Source organism: Passer montanus, unplaced genomic scaffold, assembly GCF_014805655.1.
Source record: "Passer montanus isolate IOZ18808 unplaced genomic scaffold, ASM1480565v1 scaffold19, whole genome shotgun sequence".
In the NCBI taxonomy this organism is placed as follows: Eukaryota; Metazoa; Chordata; class Aves; order Passeriformes; family Passeridae; genus Passer; species Passer montanus.
This window is the reverse complement of record NW_024366480.1, coordinates 4,217,864-4,236,925: the sequence shown is the minus strand read 5'-3', so window position 1 is coordinate 4,236,925 and position 19,062 is coordinate 4,217,864. Positions and strand designations below refer to the sequence as shown.

The 19,062-nt window shown below is 40.3% G+C and overlaps 1 protein-coding gene across 2 annotated transcripts; it reads left to right on the top strand.

The window, feature by feature from the left end:
• Nucleotides 1–996: 996 nt before the first annotated feature.
• PABPC1 (poly(A) binding protein cytoplasmic 1) lies at nucleotides 997–17,343 on the top strand. Of its 2 annotated transcripts, XM_039706036.1 has the most exons (15): nucleotides 997–1,676; nucleotides 6,356–6,549; nucleotides 6,642–6,757; nucleotides 8,557–8,696; nucleotides 9,966–10,060; nucleotides 11,876–12,013; nucleotides 12,111–12,206; nucleotides 12,634–12,906; nucleotides 13,094–13,187; nucleotides 13,342–13,452; nucleotides 14,420–14,574; nucleotides 14,995–15,079; nucleotides 15,246–15,376; nucleotides 15,672–15,767; nucleotides 16,902–17,343. In XM_039706036.1, exons 1-14 carry the CDS (start codon nucleotides 1,484–1,486, stop codon nucleotides 15,762–15,764), a joined length of 1,914 nt encoding a protein of 637 aa, XP_039561970.1. In that variant the 5' UTR covers nucleotides 997–1,483; the 3' UTR covers nucleotides 15,765–15,767; nucleotides 16,902–17,343. The 2 variants fall into 2 exon arrangements, 1 of the variants encoding a protein (XP_039561970.1); XR_005627165.1 differs by lacking the exons at nucleotides 9,966–10,060; nucleotides 14,995–15,079; nucleotides 15,246–15,376; nucleotides 15,672–15,767; nucleotides 16,902–17,343 and having other exon boundaries at nucleotides 14,420–14,492.
• The last annotated feature ends 1,719 nt before the right edge of the window (nucleotides 17,344–19,062 follow it).

Here is a 19,062-nt window from a genome sequence, read left to right as displayed (position 1 = left end):
GAAAAACGAATCATCACGCAGAACATGAAACAAAACAAAACGAGATGCAAAGCTGCAGACCAGTCTTTTTATGTTGAAACTGTGCAAGGAAAAACGAATCATCACGCAGAACATGAAACAAGAAAACAAAAAGACATGCAAAGCTGCAGACCAGTCTTTTTCTTTATGTTGAAACTGTGTAAAGAACATTAAGAAAACACTAAGAAAAACTACATTAAATATAAAAGAGCAGTTACCTCCAAGACTTCTGAAATTCCTGATCTGGCATCCTGCCTTACACGTGCATTAATGTTTAGTGTTTTGTGCAAGTACTTTTACGTTTGTTTAGCAGGAATGAAGCACATTTTATTTGATTCAATCTGAAACACAATTAATTAAAAAGCCCCCTAGAATTCTAACTGATAGGAAAATATTTTCCTTTCTCACAAAAGGATTTTTTTTTTTTAGTCCAGAGAGCCCAGCTAAAAATAAAGCAAGGTTTTCCAAACCCCACAGGACTGCTTTGGTGTTTAAGGAAGGACTAGAGGCAGCACTTTGTGCCTCGGTGTAAGAGACATGGGGGTGTTCACTCAAAGGTCGGACTCGACGATCCCTCAGGCCTTTTCCAACCTCACTCGTGCTGTGATCCTGTGCCTGATTCTCCCTGAGAGATCCTGTGCATGGCACAAGCCAGGGCGCTGCGCTGGGAAGTTTCCAAAGGCCCGTCTGGAATGCGGGCTGGCACCAGCTCCCCGGGATCGCGGTGTCCCCTCACGCACCCACAGCGCAGCTGCCAGCCAGCTCCCGGGGCCCTTCAGCCCAACTTCTCTGGCACAAACCCAGCCATAAAACCCGCCTAATTTAAGGAACGACCACAGCACAGCTTAAACGCTAACGCCGCTTTATTCCCCGGTGACAACATTCCTCCGGCACCCGCACCATCGCCCAACTTTCCTCACCGCCCCCCACCCCAATCCGTCACTGCGCACGCGCAGGGCGGTGGCGCGAGCCCCGCCCCCTTCCGGCCCCGCGCGCGGCCGTCGGAGCTGTGTGCGCAGTGCGTGTGCTCCGGACCACCCGGACACGCCGGCCCGGCCCCGCAGCACCATTTATTACTAAAAAAATATTTAAAAAAGCCAAAAAAAATCCAAAAATCTTAAAAAACCTTTTAAAAAAATAATCCTCTTTCCTCATCCAACCTTCCCGACAACCTTTCTGCAAACGGCCGGTTTGATATAAAATAACCCGGTGAAGCGAAGTCCCCGGACCCGGCGCAGCCGAGAGGAGACACACAGCGAGCCCGACCCCGCCGAACGCAGCACCCGCCGCCGCCAGCTCCACCCGGCCCGCACGGCGCGACCCGACCCCCGCCCGCCCATCCGCCGCAGCCGCCGCAGCCGTTGAGTCCGAGCGGCCCCGCGCCGCCTTCGCCGGCCCCGCTCGCACCGACCGCCGCGGCCTCCGCCTCGTCAGCGCCCCCCCCGCGCCGGGAGACGGCGGCAGGATGAACCCCAGCGCCCCCAGCTACCCCATGGCCTCGCTCTACGTGGGGGACCTGCACCCCGACGTGACCGAGGCCATGCTCTACGAGAAGTTCAGCCCGGCCGGGCCCATCCTCTCCATCCGCGTCTGCAGGGACATGATCACCCGCCGCTCGCTCGGATACGCCTATGTCAACTTCCAGCAGCCCGCCGACGGTGAGTGCCGGGCCGCGGGCGCCGGCGGAGCCATGTTTGTCCCCTGCCCCCTCCCCGGCCGCCGCCCCGCATCCATTTTGCCGCCCGGGACGGGGCGGACCCGGCGGGGCGCGGGGGAAGTTGGCGGTGCGGCCGCCGCTTACACGCGGCCCGGGCCGCCCGCGCCTCGTGGCGGCCGGAGAAGCGGGGGGGAGGCGCTTCCGCGGATCGAGAGCGGCCGCGGGGCCCCGGCGATGGGCGGGGGAGCCGCGGGGAGCCCCGGTGGCCCGGCGGGGCTGCCCCCGCTGCCGGGGAGGGGATTGTGGATGAGTGTGCGGGCGGCTCTTCACGTCCGGCCCAGCTGAAGGGTAGCTTGAGGAAAACATCGCAGTGATTAGCACCTTTTAATAACCGCGCAGGAGCTGGGCGGGTGTGAGTGCGTGCTGTGGAGGCCGGCAGGAGGAAGCAGGGCGCTCCGGCGTGGCTGGGTAGTTCCACGGGCGTGCAGGCCGAAGCGTTGGTTAAAACACCATGGCAGGTCTGTCACGTGCGGGGAGGACATGAAACTGCTCGGGCCTCCGTGTGCCTCTTCCTCGCGTGGCTGGAGCCCGAGCTCTGCTCTCGTGCGTGGCTCCTCGCAGTAAATTATCTGACATTGTTTCTCTCGAGCCGCGTTTTTATGAAACTTGTTTTTTCATGAAGTGTTTTCACACTGCTTCTCCAAAGTTATATCGGTGAAGAAACTTTCTCTGCAGTTCTGGTCATGTTGGGAAACACAGTGTGATCCATTTGGAGGGTGTTTTCACTAAAAGAACCTGATTCTAGGTCTTGTGGAGTCCAATTTAAAAAAAAAGTAATTGGCCAACTAGAAGATAGGTGATTTCAAATACAGTTAAGTAAACAGTTTTCCATTATAATGGTTTTATTTTCAAGCATATGAAAGTGAGATACTTAAACTACAAACATTTCAAGCAATTAGATTTAACTGGCTTTCATAGTCAGCTTTAGCATACAGCCATTATCAGATCAGACTTTGGTGTACCGATGGTATCTGTATGTACGTAGTAAAAGTTACTGCCTCATCTTCTTAATAGGCAGATACTCCACCTGTTATCAGCTCTCTCCGTTCAGGGAGCTTTTGATTTATTCAGCCATGCTTGAGGATGAGACGATTGGAACGCTTTCATTAAATAAAAATGTCTGGTACAATTTCAGAAAAATAAGGGGTTAGCACAGGTCATTACTGTGATATAATAATGTCAGGGTAAAAGGTGAAGGTGATTTAAATGCTGCTTCTCCGTAGTATTGACAGAGTTCCATAAGGGCTGACTTTATCATTGTCATTAGTTGTGCAACCAGTGCATTTTGTGACTTGGTTTGTAATTTGTCAAATGTGGGAACAAACAGAGCTTATTCACCTGGGCAGTGCTTAATTCAGATTTTGAATATGCCTCTTAGAAGGCATATGTTACTCCGAATGTTGTGGCTGTTGTTTTTCAGGCTTTGGGAGACACATGTATTTTAGTTTATAACTCGTCCAGTTCAGATAAAATTATTTCTCATCTTTATGAAACTTGTATCTGGTACATATCTGGAAGCAGTTGTTTAAAATACACTTCAGTAGTATTGTGAGGTTATATTTATTCAAGATTTTCAGAATTTTATATTCTTGGCAAATACCTGGAAAGCATTTGCTTGGACTTTGTGTAGACTTTTTGTAGTCTGGGGGCTTTTTTAATGTCCATTTGCAGAAACCTTGAAATAGGAGTTTTGAGTATGAATGGTTTTGCTTATAATCATCCTGGTTTTATTTTGATTCCAAAGGTACCTTTTATTGGTTTGGCCAAATTTTTAGCTACATCTCAGTCTATGCCTATTAAACAACTAGTAACAACTACCTTGGGTTTTGAAAAATAGCTTTGAAGGTGTGCTTGACATCATCAGCTGTCTGTAAACGAGGCATCTCAAAACGCTTCTGAAAACCATTTAGGCCTGATGACACATGTGTGAGGTATGCACGCATGTCAGAGTTGTGACTTTTCTGAATTTGAGTCATAGTCTGAACTAAAACTCAGGCAATCTTGTTTAATCACTAAACTGGAAACATTCTTGAGTAATCTGAAACTGCATCAGAATCCTTTGGATTTTTAGAATGGTTATGCTTCCAGAGTTTGGGTGGTTTTTTTTGGTTGTTTTTTTTTTTTTTCATAGCTACTGCTCTTTACCTTTAGCACAGGTTGGCATTAAGTGTATATTCTGAGTGATTTTGAAATTGTTGGAGTGGACTGTCCAGTTGCTCAGGACTAAAATGGGAGCTGGTGAGTCATTCCATGAGAGCTCCAGCAGAATCAGCACAAGTACAGCCCGGTAGGTGTGTCCGCTGCTAACAAGTTCGCTGCTCAGTGGAGCTGCTCCTGCGACTGGCACAGCCTTTTATGACTGAAATGCAATGAAAGTGAGCCAGTTGCACTCGTTGGGAATTTTAATGAGAGTAGCTTCTACCTGCTTGTGGATGGAGTCTCATTATAGACTTTTAAAAATCTACCATGAAATGTGGTGTTGATTCGGCAGAAAAAGTTAAATTTCTTGTATTTCTGCTCCAAAGAAAAGATGAGGAGAGCTGTTGAAGTTTCCATGCTGACCTCGTGGAGGTCTAAGACACAGGCTCACTGTTAAGAGTGGTAATGTTTGCAAAGGAGCCATGGACCCACTTTCAGTCAGATAGCTGGAAAATGTGTCTAGAACACACATTTTTTTGAAGAGTGTCAGGATTATTCTAGAAGCAATTAGCATGAATTAGAAAAGCCTCTTTTTAAGTAAAGGAAGCCATGTTACTACTTCTGGAAATAATGAACTGTTTGTTGCTGGCACATCTCTTGGTGCTGGCAGTAATAATTCCAATGACTTCCAGAGCAGTAGTGAAGTCTTACAAGTTTCTACTGTGGCCAGTCTGATATCCACAGGGTTTTTTTCTTTTTTCCTTTTTTGGTTTGTGGTTGTTTTTTTTGTTTTTTTGGTTTTTTTTCATCTCATCCCACGCCCTTTTGTAGTATAGAACCTTCCAATGATTTTTGTTTCTCGTTAACACTATCTAGATTGCCTTCTCTGTCCTGCTTAATTTATATTAAAGTTTTTGAAAGCTTTATTAACTTATTTAGAAGACTGACATCTAATTTTTGTGGCTCCAGTTTAAATAAGTTGCTGAGTTGCTAGTGTCAGGTGAATATGGTAATAGTATCAATAATCTTTTCAACCCATTAAAATGTTAGATGTCCATCTCTTTATATGTCATTCAGAGAATATAATCTTTAAAATTTTATTTCTAATCTTAAAATGTCACAAGAAAGGATATAAAACATGTTATATCAGCTGAATCCCAGGCTCACTGCAAATTGTCTTTGGCCATGGCATGCAACAATATAGCTCAAGACAAAAGCAGCACTTAAAGAACAAAAACATTAAATAAGGGTTTTCACAATGTGATTGGCCCTTTGTCCTCCCCAAAAAAATTTAACTGACACGGTTGCTGTATTTGAACTATCACTAAGCTGATTTCAGTCTTGTTAGCATCCTATTGTTTTGATATTTGCAAATAACAGTGAAGTGAGTTAGTACCCATGGGTGTGACTTCAGGTATTTATTGGGACTTTTTTCAGTGTTCTTCCAGACTTACAGGAACAGGGATGAAAAGGAACTGCTGTCCTTGAGAACTGTTGCTCTTTTGTGCTTAAATACACAAGATGAGTTATAACATCACAGACATGTCTTGTGGCTTTGAAGAGACACGTGAAAAATGAGCAAGTCTTGATGCTTCCCCATCTAAATACACAAGAAATTTTACATGCAGAATTTGTAAAGTTAGTTATGGAGTTCTACAGGAAAAACTACTCCATTGGAGTAACAAAACCTGGTTTATATTACCCTGGTTTGCTGTTTTAATGCTTGCTCCTTCATTGAGCTCATATGTATTTAATTGTGAGCTTTTAAAATATATGTATTATTTCAGATTTTCTAAACTAAGTAAGTGCCAGTTTTGAATCTCTTTGAACTGTCTCTTGCTCAGTATTTCCTTACAGATCTTTTTGGTCACTGAGGAAGTTGTGTGGAATAGCTGCCTGAATAAGGTTTGAATGAAGGAATTTTGTCAGTTTAGCAAAGAAATTTTGTCATTTTAGGGGTATTGCTGTTGTAGGTGTTCTTATGTTAATATTTGCAAAAGGCACAAGCAGTACCCCTAAAAGCATTTTCATTGACACAATATACATCTATGTGGTATGGGAGAAGCCACTGATTTTCACAAATGTTTAAACTTCGTAACAGCTGCCACTTGCTGCTTTTTCTCCTGTCACCGTAGCATCTTTTCACAGATCTAGTCTTGGTTTAAACTTCGTAACAGCTGCCACTTGCTGCTTTTTCTCCTGTCACCGAGATCTTTTCACAGAGCTAGTCTTATGGGCTAATGAGATTTCTGCAGTTTCCTCAGCTGACTTGTGCTCCTTCCAAAGTGCAGCCTTTGCTGATGAGTTTTTGCCAGTTCTTCCTTGCGTACAGCAGAGTACACTGGAGGCTTGGGTTTGCAGCTTGGGGATGGTGCTGGACTTGAAATAATAAAAATATTACTAAGAACTGTACTTCAGCTGGTATTTGTGTGCTTATTAAGATACGTAGCATTTCCTACTAATTCCATGATGTTTTTACAGCTGAACGAGCTTTGGACACCATGAACTTTGATGTCATTAAAGGCAAACCAGTTCGCATCATGTGGTCTCAGCGCGATCCATCTCTGCGCAAAAGCGGTGTAGGAAACATCTTCATCAAAAACTTGGACAAATCCATTGATAACAAAGCTTTGTATGACACATTTTCTGCTTTTGGGAACATCCTGTCTTGTAAGGTTAGTGGAAAATAAAATGTATTGACACACAAACTCCTCAGTTTATGCCGGAAACATTCCATGGGTATTACAACAAGGTTTCTCATTAATAGGTGGTGTGTGATGAAAATGGATCCAAGGGTTATGGATTTGTGCATTTTGAGACACAGGAAGCTGCAGAAAGAGCTATTGAAAAAATGAATGGTATGCTGCTTAATGACCGCAAAGTGTAAGTACATAAATAAGCATTTGGGGATCAGCAAACTGAAATTCATTTTAGGGCAGACAAAGATTTAAAAGCTTACCTAGGAAAAGAAGGTGGTTCTGAAAATTTCTAATTTTAAGAAGATGTAGAGTTTTAGTGCTAGGGATTTTAAGAATTGTATCACCTGCTTGTTCTGGAGTCATTGTAAGTTCAAAAAGACAAATAATGGACTCCAGAGGAAAAAAAAAATCACTGAATTGTCTTACAAGCCAATACTGCAATGAGGATTTGGGATCTTCCCTGGTTTTCTGATCTCACTGGTCTGAGATAAAATACAATCCTTTGAGTATTCTGAATAATACATCCTTTATAACAGTTGTGAGATAAGTGTATTATCCATATTTTGGAGCCAGCTGATACTTAGCACTAAAGGGTGCTTACTTGGCACTAAAGACTGGTCAGATTAGACTAATATTTTTGTATGAATTTGTGTTAATAGGCATATTTAGGGAGTAGAAAATAAAACAGAAGTGTAATGTTTTAAACGTTACCAGTATTCTACATTGTAGGAAAAAATGTTATTTGGCAAATTCTTTAATAATATTTAGGCTGGGGGAGTGAGTGTGCCTCACAGCTATGCCTAAGGGATCATTAGTGTTGGTATAATTGGTGTTTGGTATAATTGCAAAAGAACGGCTTTCTAAATACTCAGGAGGGTTTGGAAAAAGGATAACAGAAACCAGCATCAGTTTGCCATTATTTTTATATGTAGAGATGGATAGATCAAGACACATACAGGGAAATCATACATTTCAAATCTTTAATTTTCAATCTTTAATTTTCCTGCTTTTTCTGTTCTTGACTGGCATATCGTGGATGGTTTTATTCAGTGTCCATTGTTATAAAATTTTAAATTAGTAAAAATAGTCAACATGCAGTCATAAGAGCACAGGAGTAAAATAGATCATGAGAGTTAATTTTGCTTTGAATTTCTATTCAAACTAGTCTTTTAGAAATCAATTAAAACACTTCACTCACTATCAAAATCTGCTGAACACATTGCACTTTCATTCTTACTATACTTGATTGCTATAAATTAAGTGGAATTGTCAAAGTTTAAAAATTACTGAGGTACTGTATGCTGCTGTATCACATTTGCCAAATTTGTGACTATGAAGTTAGAGCCTACAATAAAATTTGAAAGTAGGAGTTTGCTACATTCAGAAATAAGTGTCAGCTGTGTACAGTCTGTGCTAGGGCATGTCCTTGGGCTGCAGAATGTTATGTTCAGGTTCTACTCATTTCCTTCCTACTGGTGTTCCCAGCCAATTTGCAACAGTATTTGACTCAGGAGCAAGTTGAAGTATTTATTTCACTATGCCTAAAAACAAAGTCTTTGATACAGGCTAGGGAGGTGTATTAGAGAGGGGTAAATATCTCTTGCTGAAAAAGTGAACTAGAGAGCAGTAACTGCTCTTAGGCTGCCTTTAGAGGGATTATGCTGTTATCTAGAATTCCTGTGCAGCCTCTTAGTACTCTTTCCATTGTCGAGCTCCTGTTGTTAAAGGCTGTTTTGTAAGAGTGAACAATCTCACCAATGGCTTGAAAGCATTTTCATGCCTTCTAACATGCTGGTGTAGCAAAGGACAGTGGAGTTGTTTTTCTGACAAGAGTTTTATGATAAATATTTTATCTTAAGAATTTCATACCTATAGTGAACGAGACCAATTAGGAATAAAATACAAAGCCAGAGGATTCAAGTAAATTTTTAAACCTTGAGACACTTGCTTTAATTTGTATTACTCTGTTCTTCCTGCAACCAGATTTGTTGGAAGGTTTAAATCCCGCAAGGAACGTGAGGCAGAGCTTGGAGCCAGAGCAAAAGAATTCACCAATGTTTACATCAAAAATTTTGGAGAAGACATGGATGATGAGAGACTTAAGGAACTCTTTGGCAAGTTTGGTAATGTCCCAATATTTATATAAACACAAGTGAACTTCAATTTAATATATCTTATTATCAATTTTCTTATCTTATATCAATTTAATATCTTATCTGTACAGTGCCTTGAAATACAATAAATCAGGGCTGTCTGATGTTGATGTAGAAATGTAATAAAGGTTACTGAAAAGTTGGTACTTAATTCCAGTTTTAGATTCAAAAGTGGCAGTAATACCTGAATTTTAAATAGGCAGAATATCATATTTAATCTGCCATGAGAACTGTTTTCAGAAATCTGGAAGTAATGTGTTTATGGGTCCTGCAATGTTCTCTGGCTGAGTACAGATTGATTTTATAAATGCACCTACAGGATGTGTGACTAACGAATTTACTACTGCTTTCATTGACCTGCAAACTTACCTCTGTTACTCAGTTGCATTGTGGTGGTTGATCTAATAGAAAATTATAAGGAACTATTCCTGCACCAAACTATGAGAGTCTGCCTTGATCCTCAGTTACACACAGGGCAAAATTATGGTGGACATATGACCATGATGTAGTAATGTTGTATATGATATGTTACCATCAAAATAGGAAATGGCACGTCCCTTAATGCCATTAGAGGTTCTTCACGTTTTACTTTCAATCTCACCTCTTTTAATTTATTTTCTTTCTTGTATGCTTTTGCTGTTCTCCTGTGGATATTATGTAAAGCAAGGGAAAGCCTTGTACAAGAGATACCCTGTAGCAGCCTTAAACAGCATGAACAGGAAATTCCTTTCTGCTCTTCAAGTATCTGTGGTTGAAACAGTAGCAAATTTAACTGCTACAGCTAAATTGGCTACTTCCAATTGAGTCTGTGGGCTGCAGTTTTTCAGAGGTTACGAAATTGCTGAGCTAGGATGGCCTTTCACCAGGGTAAATAGTGAAATGTATACCTAATTGCAGGGCCTTCCTCTCGCTTTTTCAGTACCTGCTTCAAACATGGAAGCATGAATACTTTTCAAGTGTCAGAATTTTTAATGATGAAACAAATCTCATTCACTTTGTGGTTGAAAATACATTAGAAAAGAAATTCAGCATGGTGGACTTCAACTATAATGGCTGAAGTTCATCGGGGCAAATTAGTAATTTCATAGTAATGGATGACATCTACTTGATACTGTTATTAGTACAGGAGTCCTTTGTAATACAAGTGAAACAAACAGAATATTGTCTTCTAAAGAGAATGTTCAAAAGGTGAGAAGAATATGCTGTCTATGAAGCATAAGTATTTAATTCTCTTTTTAGGTCCTGCTCTAAGTGTGAAAGTTATGACTGATGAGAGTGGAAAATCCAAAGGCTTTGGCTTCGTTAGTTTTGAAAGACATGAAGATGCCCAAAAAGTAAGATTTTGGACTTAATTTTAGGAATCCTGTAACTGACACCCAAATAATATGCTTTAGTGAGTGATTAAGTTGGTCAAGGACACTGCAAAAAGAGGTGCTCACTGCATAAATTACTTAGCAGAATTTGTGATTGAGAATGCTTTCGTATGAGCAAGTGTCAGTTGGTCTAAGAAGCCTGTTAAGTCAAGATACTCTGATACAGTTGGAACTAGTGTAAAAATGGGTCAAGGACACTGCAAAAAGAGGTGCTCACTGCATAAATTACTTAGCAGAATTTGTGTTATTGAGGATGCTTTCCTATGAGCAAGTGTCAGTTGGTCTGAGAAGCCTGTTAAGTCAAGATACTCCGATACAGCTGGAACTAGTGTAGAAATGCAGGGTCTTGAATAATTTTAAAACCTGCTGTAGTTGGGCTTAAAGATCTCAGTGATATTTGGATTCTCACATGTTGAGCAATATACAGCATAGTAAATTACTAATCTCTGAATCATCAGATCCAGTTTGGTTGCACAAAATGTTTGTGCCTTTCTGCCTTTCGCACAGAAGGCAGAAAGAATTGTGTTTTCTGCAAAGTCAGCAGGAAAGCTATTAGTTTTATAAAGCATGTTTGGCATAACTGTGAGAAAATAGTCATAGAGCCCTGTAGTGTTGCTTTTACTCCAAGGGGTAACTTTGAAAAGAGGGTCCTTCTTGTTTGTGTATGTCTGTATATTATGCCAGTGTGCTGTGTAACTCAATTTTTTGTCAACTGGCTGCTTTGATATGTCAGTTTACTGTGACAGTAGGGACATAGCATCAGGAAAAAAATGCAGTACAGAAAAAACAAAGTTTGCCTTTCAAAAGGCATTTTGGTGATTTGTCAGTACTGAAGTGTACAAGCAAGAGATTAGAACAAATCCTATCTGTCTTTAGAACATCTCTGTTTTTCAGTCTTGCATACGTTAATTGATAAATAGTTTCTCTTACTGCAGTCAGAATCACATGTTGGGTGTTTTAAATAACATAAAATTCCAGTATCTCTGTAAAAATGTCTAATGGCTTTGATCATAAACGTATACAATAAACTGGTGACTTCTGGTTTTAAATTAATTGAGTAAGTACATGCCAGAGTTTTTACATCTGAAGAATTGTAATTCAAAACAGTATGAAGGGAAGAAGTTCACATTTTCATATTTCTAATTATTTCCTTAATGAAAGACTAAAAGTGAAAAAAAAAGCTGTACATATCATCTGTAGCTTAACATTTAGTATAGAAAGATCTGGTACATCTTACATTTCAGGGGTTACTTTTAAAGACAGAACTAAGTGAATTAAAGATTTTCAACTTTATTTGCTTGCTTTTTTGCTTTTCTCTGCCATTAGCAAGATAAGGCTGGAGAAGTAGTTCTTGCAACTTGGGCTTTTTCCTCCAGCTTCATATAAAAAAAAAGTTACATTTCAGGGGTTACTTTTAAAGACAGAACTAAGTGAATTAAAGATTTTCAACTTTATTTGCTTGCTTTTTTGCTTTTCTCTGCCATTAGCAAGATAAGGCTGGAGAAAGTAGTTCTTGCAACTTGGGTTTTTTCCTCCAGCTTCATATGAAAGCGGTTTGCATCCCTTGTGACTTGTCTTCAACAAGATAGAAGCATTCTTGGAAAGCAGTTTTCATGTTATCATAAGTGGGGATTTTGTTTCAATTAGTGGTGTTTTAAGATGGCTTAGCTCTTTTTCTAGTATCCTTATGTAGGTTTTTAATTTGAATTGCATTTTTTGTGTGTCTGAAAAATGCTGGAGTACCAAGCACTGCTAACTTGTTGTTTGTCATTGAAGGCTGTAGATGAAATGAATGGGAAAGAGCTCAATGGAAAACAAATCTATGTTGGCCGGGCTCAGAAAAAGGTGGAAAGACAGACGGAGCTGAAGCGCAAGTTTGAACAAATGAAGCAGGACAGGATCACCAGATACCAGGTTCAGTTTTTAAATCAAGAGGGCTAACTCTGTTATATGATGTTCTGAGATTTACACAGAGCAATTGCTTTTAAAAATAACTTGTCCGTTTTCTTAGGGTGTAAACCTTTATGTGAAAAATCTTGATGATGGGATCGATGATGAGCGTCTCCGAAAAGAGTTCTCCCCATTTGGTACAATCACTAGTGCAAAGGTAAAGTTCATAGATTGTGCTCATCTGTTCTCTGGGAATGCGTAGTGATCTGTCACCAAAGAAAAGTTAATTTCATTCAGTAACAGATGTGACCCACTGTAAATGTGGGCATCAGCTTTTTGATTATTGTATATGTCAGGTTAAACACCGTGTGATCATCCTTTATTGAAATGAAGTAAGTAGTGAGACTAGTGTGAGAAAAATTACATCTTTCAGTGCAATATTGTGCTCATTATAATTTGAATGAGATTTTCATCTGTATTTGGGTAACAGCTATTTATTACACAACAATGCTAATTTTTATGAAATACTCAGTTAAACCTGTGGTCTCACTTTTAATAAGCTAAACAAGAAACAAGAAACTCATGCAAGTTGAATGGGTGTGACACAGAAGACTTAGTTTTAAACCTGAATTTTGTACTGACAGGTGATGATGGAAGGTGGCCGCAGCAAAGGATTTGGATTTGTATGCTTTTCGTCACCAGAAGAAGCCACCAAAGCAGTCACAGAAATGAATGGCAGAATTGTGGCTACTAAACCATTATATGTAGCTCTAGCCCAGCGTAAAGAGGAGCGCCAAGCTCATCTCACTAACCAGTACATGCAGAGGATGGCAAGTGTAAGAGCAGTACCTAATCCTGTAATCAACCCCTACCAGCCAGCACCTCCTTCAGGATACTTCATGGCAGCTATTCCTCAGGTACGTGTAGAGATGAGTAACTGAATATTTTGTACTGCATAGAAAATCTGCTTAGATACAACAGCAAATAGAACTTTTAGTATGTGTCTGTGATTTCAGCATTTTAATCTCTTAGTGGGAGGGTGCTGGGCTGTTGGGCATGCCCTTCACAGACAACAAAGTTAAGTGATGTTGTTGTGTTTGGCAGACTCAGAACCGTGCTGCGTACTATCCTACTAATCAGCTCGCTCAACTTGCTCGACCTAGTCCTCGCTGGACTGCTCAGGGTGCCAGACCTCATCGTAAGTCACTTCTTTACCTCTTTACAGTGATTGCTGTAAACTCTGTAGCACTTCGAGATAGATTTTCATGGCATTGCTGTATTAGTCCTCTGTTTGTCATGTTGTCATCGCTCAGTGTTTCAGCATGTAACAGTATATTTTTTTTAAACCGCAGCATTCCAAAACATGCCTGGTGCGATCCGCCCAGCAGCACCCAGACCACCGTTCAGTACCATGAGACCAGCTTCGTCCCAGGTTCCGCGAGTCATGTCAACGCAGCGTGTTGGTGAGTTCGATTTGTGCAAACTTTTAAGTATTGGACTTCTGGTCCAATTTGCTGGTCAGCGTGATCTTGCAAAATAAACATTTTTAAGTTTAATGATGTGATATTCCTAATGAATAAGCTAATGTCACCTTCCAGTACTTGCTTTAAATACTGTCCCAGCAAAGACTGCGGCTGTGATCCCATCTCTTCAGGATGAAGCACTTACACTTACTCTTGTGTGTGCTTCAGTAATACTGTAAGATGGTGTCTGTCATTTCTAAACATTGTTACGGCAATTGTAACAATAGGTTGCGTATAGAAATATTGGGATGATACAATTTTAGCTCTTACTAATTTTTTTATATTTTACATATACATATTTTATTATTGCGAGCCAGTAGCATGAATGCGAAATTAGCACATCACTGAATGAACCCAAATTGACTGAAATCATTGAATGATTGAAAAAGCTCATGTATTTTAGCCCCCATGCCAGAGGCAGGGAACCCTCCACTAGACCAGGGTACTTAGAGCCCCATCCAGGCTGGTCTTGCACATCTCCAGGGATGGGTAGTCCACAACCTCTCTGAAGGTGTAATTCTCCCAGAATGTATCAGACAGCCATATACTTCCTAAAAGTATCTTTTTTAGAATGACTGACATCATGTGCTCAGGAAATCAAATGTCCTTTAGCTTATAATGAAATTACATTAATACTCAAAACAAAGTGGATTTTTTATGCTGGATCTTTTTCCAGTAGCATGTAAAAAGGGCTGTTCATGAATGAAGTGACTGGAAATGAGCATCCAGTAAATTTCAAGGTTTGAACCTTTGTATGTGACAGTTGACAATACAGTTGACAATATTATTAAGATGAATCTATAACACAATACCTAAATTAGGTATTTGATTAAAGTTGGTTTGTTGGGCAAAATAATTACAATAATAACAATTATTTACGTATGGAATTCTGCCACTATTTTTTCAGCTAATACATCAACACAAACGATGGGTCCACGTCCTGCAGCAGCAGCTACTGCAGCCACTCCTGCCGTGCGCACGGTACCACAGTACAAGTACGCTGCGGGCGTTCGCAATCCCCAGCAGCACCTCAACACGCAGCCGCAGGTTGCTATGCAGCAGGTATGCTCTGGGAGCTGCTCTGTGCTTCTGCTGATGCTCTTTGCAGAGGAAGGTGCTGAGGGTGATGGGAGGGCACTTCAGGCTCTGCATCATGGCAGTAGTGTAAAACATGAGGGAGTTAAGGATATTTGAAGCTCACCTGGGAGAGAATGTGATGCCATGTTGCTTTTTCTTTTTAGTTCCCTCATACCTTAGCCTAAATTCTTGTGTTTGCTCCTCAGTGGAGCAGTTCTAATAATCTTCAGCATCATCACTCAGCTCTAACCAGTAATATTTGATTAAATAGGCATAGTTGTTAATTTCTTTGATGTTTCTGACACTGTAGGCATTGTGTATGCTGAGTTGTGAAATACTGGCTGTTTGAAGCTGCACCTAACTATGAGCCAGGGTTTAACTTTCAAATGTTAAATTAATTTGCAGCCTGCTGTCCATGTGCAAGGTCAGGAACCCTTGACTGCTTCCATGTTGGCTTCTGCCCCTCCACAAGAACAAAAGCAGATGTTAGGTACGTACGTGATACCTTTCTCTATGCACTGTAGCAGAAGGACAGTTAAAGTACACTTTTTCAATCTTTAAATGCAGAGTAGATAGCTTTAGCAATAGAACAAGTTTGTTTCCCTTATCCCTTAAATTTAGGCTGGATTTGTCCCTGACTACTTTCTTCTTTCTAGGTGAACGTCTATTCCCCCTTATTCAAAGCATGCACCCTACTCTGGCGGGTAAGATCACTGGTATGCTGTTGGAGATTGACAATTCTGAACTGCTCCACATGCTCGAGTCTCCTGAGTCTCTTCGTTCGAAGGTAGGTGGACTTTGCCTTGTGCTGGTTCTGTGGCTGGTTGAGTCTACACTGATCTAACAGTTGTTCATTCTGGCACAGTGGAGTAACAGCAGTGCAGGGGTGGCTCAGGGCAAGAGTATCCTCTTCCAGAGGGTGACAGTGACTTACATTGCATGAAGTGGAATTGTAATGTTCCCATTTTTCTTTTCGATTACGTTAGGCATTGTTTATATGCATCATTTCCACTGTATTATTAACTTAAATATACAAAAATTGCTGAGCTTCCCTTAATTAATTTTTCATTTGTACTTAACAGGTTGATGAAGCTGTAGCCGTACTACAAGCCCACCAAGCTAAAGAGGCTGCTCAAAAGGCAGTTAATAATCCCACTGGGGTTCCAAGTGTTTAATAAGTAAGTTTGGCCACTGTAGTTGCATAGGTTGACTAAGGCAAGTGTTTGGTCCATGGCCTTGCAGAGCAGCATGTGTCCAGGCTCTGTGTCATGTGCAGCCAGAGGAAGTAGCAGCTCTGGTAAATAAGCTTCTGTGCTCACTTGGTTAGCAAAAGCTACTGACGTGTCATTGTTTCTAGCAACACATTTAGCTGGAGTTAGCTCTAGGCATGTGTGCAAAAACGGGCAGGAATGTCAAATGCTGCTATTCATGCTATTGAGAACAACTTGTGGAATTGAAATAAGCTTAAAATGGTACTCCAACCCACTTTTTTCTTAGGGAGCTTGTTTATGCTGTAGTTTGTATATACTTACCAAATTCTAAAATTGTCTAGTAAGTGAAAACTAAACTGTATATTGTCTTGATTTCACATTTGGGTGAATCTAATGTCAGTTAAAATAGTCATTTTTCTTCATTGCTCTGTGTGGGGTTGGTATCTTAACTATGCATAACAGAGGCAAAGGGTGGTACCTTAACAATTTTGACAGGGAAAAAATGTGAAGTTGAGGATAGGAAGGAATCTGTTCTCTCTTCTGTCTAGTTAGGTTTTGCCTGTAAACTTGCTTTCCACATTTGTAGCTATCATTTGAAGGTGCCTGATTTAATATTTGATCGCATAACATTTTTCCTTTTGGAGGAAGAATTTGAGACATGATTTTTACACATTTCTGTTTCTGGAGATAAGTGCTGAATAGATTGTCTCTTCTAAACTAAGATGCCCTTATTTTGAGACCATTACTCCGTCTGCTCCATAATGTTTTAGTAATTGGAAGTTGAAAATACTGCTAGGGTAGTTATTTGAAGAGCCTCAAGAGTAGAGGTGCCCCACAGTCAATCACAGTAACATTGTGCTTAAGGCAGTGCTGTCTGAGGGACTGTCCAGTTCTAGAGTCAGTGTTGTCTTGTCAAGGATCAGACTTTTGAATACTTTTGTGTCTCCTAAAAAGTGGGAGGACCTCTGATATTCTGTTTCTAAAGAACTTGGGTATCATTGAAACAATGAAAGCCCAGAGTGCTGCATGGTGTACAGTAGCAGAAAACATACAAAGTGCTGCTTCTGTTTTAAAACATAACAATGTTGTTTTTCTTTGCAGAGCTATCCGGGACTACAATCTAGAACTTCGCTTCACCGAAGAAAAAAAAAATCTAAACATGGAAAAACTATTAAATATTGAGAAAAACATTGCAAAATATAAAATAAATAAAAAAAGGAAAGGAAACTTTGAAGCTTACGTACAGAGCAACGCCGGGGCTAGCAAAACAGGTGCTAGTCCTAGATTACTTATTGATTTAAAATTTAAAAAAAAATAGTAAAATAAAAAATACAAATTAATGTTTTATAAACCCAGGGGAAATGAATTTTCAGCACAGTACAAAAATTTAAAGCATTCCTTTCTTTAATTTTGTAATTCTTTACTGTGGAAAAGCTCAGATTATCACCACTGTTTTAGTTGACAGTGAGAATTGATAGCTGAGCAAAGAAACATAATTTGGATTATAAAATTCTTGGTTTAATAAAAATTCCTTAAACACTGACTTACTTCTGATGGTTTCTTTTGTACAGTGTGCTTTTCATAAGTTTGTCATCCAGAGTGCCAAGTTAGAATCCCACTCTATAGTATGTTTTAGTGGATTGTAGAGAAGATAAGACTATACCTATAGACTGTCTTCTAAATAATACAAGTAAAGGGAGGGGGAAATTGTTTGGGGTTTTTTAATAAATTGCTGCTTGATCTGAATTTGGTCTAGCGTACAACAGCACAGAAATAATTCTGTCCTCACTCAGGGCTGATGGGGTCTTCAAGTCAGTTTGTGTCCCTGAAGGGGGTTTGCAGTGAAATGGCCAATGGCACTAAAGTGGGAAGGGGCAGCACCAGCACATGAGCTGTTTTATTTGCTACAGAGCCTTACTGAGGTTGGGAGTTTTGCAGGATTAATACTTAAATGCTTTATCAAGCTAAAGGTTAAATGCATAAACAAGAGAGACAGTAAAATTGCTTTTGTTGTAAAACAAACTTTCACTGTGTGAATTGGCAAATACACTGAAGCTTGTCCACCCATAGATGGATTATCCTACAGTTGCTGCCTTGCTTTTTTGTTTTCCCCTTTCTGCAGACCTGTGGATAAAAAAGGGTATTTTCTACCCAGTTTAGCCCATAATTGGCTCTATAAGTTGCTCTTTCAAAATCGATAATGCAAAAGAAGAAATGAAACAGTGAAAGTGGCATGTCCTGCTTTTATAAACAGGGTAAAGCTTGGCAGGCTGGAGTGAGGAAGAGGCACAAAGATCTGTTAGCCATCCAGGAAGGCATGACCAGTAGCCACTGCAATCTGCTGGGTTTCAGTTACTATATCTAAAGAATACATTCTATGGAATTCACAAGAAGGGATTAGTTTGTTCTGGAAGTCTCTGAAATCTGTGTTGTGTGGTGGGAATGCCAGTGTTCTCTGATCTGTTGTTACAGTCAAAGCCCTTTAGTATGCTTTCTGAAGTCCCCCAAAAGACAGTTCAGGAGCCCCCTTATTTTTCCCTTCTTGCAAAGGGCAAAATTTCAGATTTTCTGTTACAGAATTTGAGAAATAAGCCTAGCATAATGAGGTGAAATCAGTCTGGTGTAAATGGAATCTAATCCTTTGCTGTAAAAAGCATTAGGTTAAACTTATGTAATTCTTACACTCAGTCCTGTCCTGATGGCGGCAGACTGGGATAGTCTTTAATTTGCAGTCTTGCTGAGGTATGTGACTAGAATTAAAAATTTTTTTAATTGGATGGTAAATCCTACAAAAGAGGCAGTTCAAGCAAGATATGTACATGTTAAGAGGCTGAATGTATAATCTTGCTTTTATGTAATGTCAACTATAAAAACATTTAGACTTTGGAGACAGTTTTAATGACCTAAAAATACTTAGCGCCATAATGGGAATGCTGGAGAATCTGATATTAAAGGTTTAATGGAAGATCTAAAGAATATTACAAAAATCTATTTTCAGAATTCTTGGGGCACTAGCAAGAAAATAAGAAGCCACCTCACTTCTGCTTGTGTTCCTAGATAAGTTGTGTGCTCTGAGTGTGCTGGAGTTAGCCAAACTAATTTTTGTTTTGTAAGAATGAGCAAGTTATTTAACATCTTGCTGATGGGATAACTGAAAAAGGAGGAGAACAGGAAGTCTTGGAGTTTGTGCAAGACTTCTGTAGGTGTGTCATGCACTAGCATCTGCACCAGCAGGAAATACTGGGTAACTTCTGTGATGGAA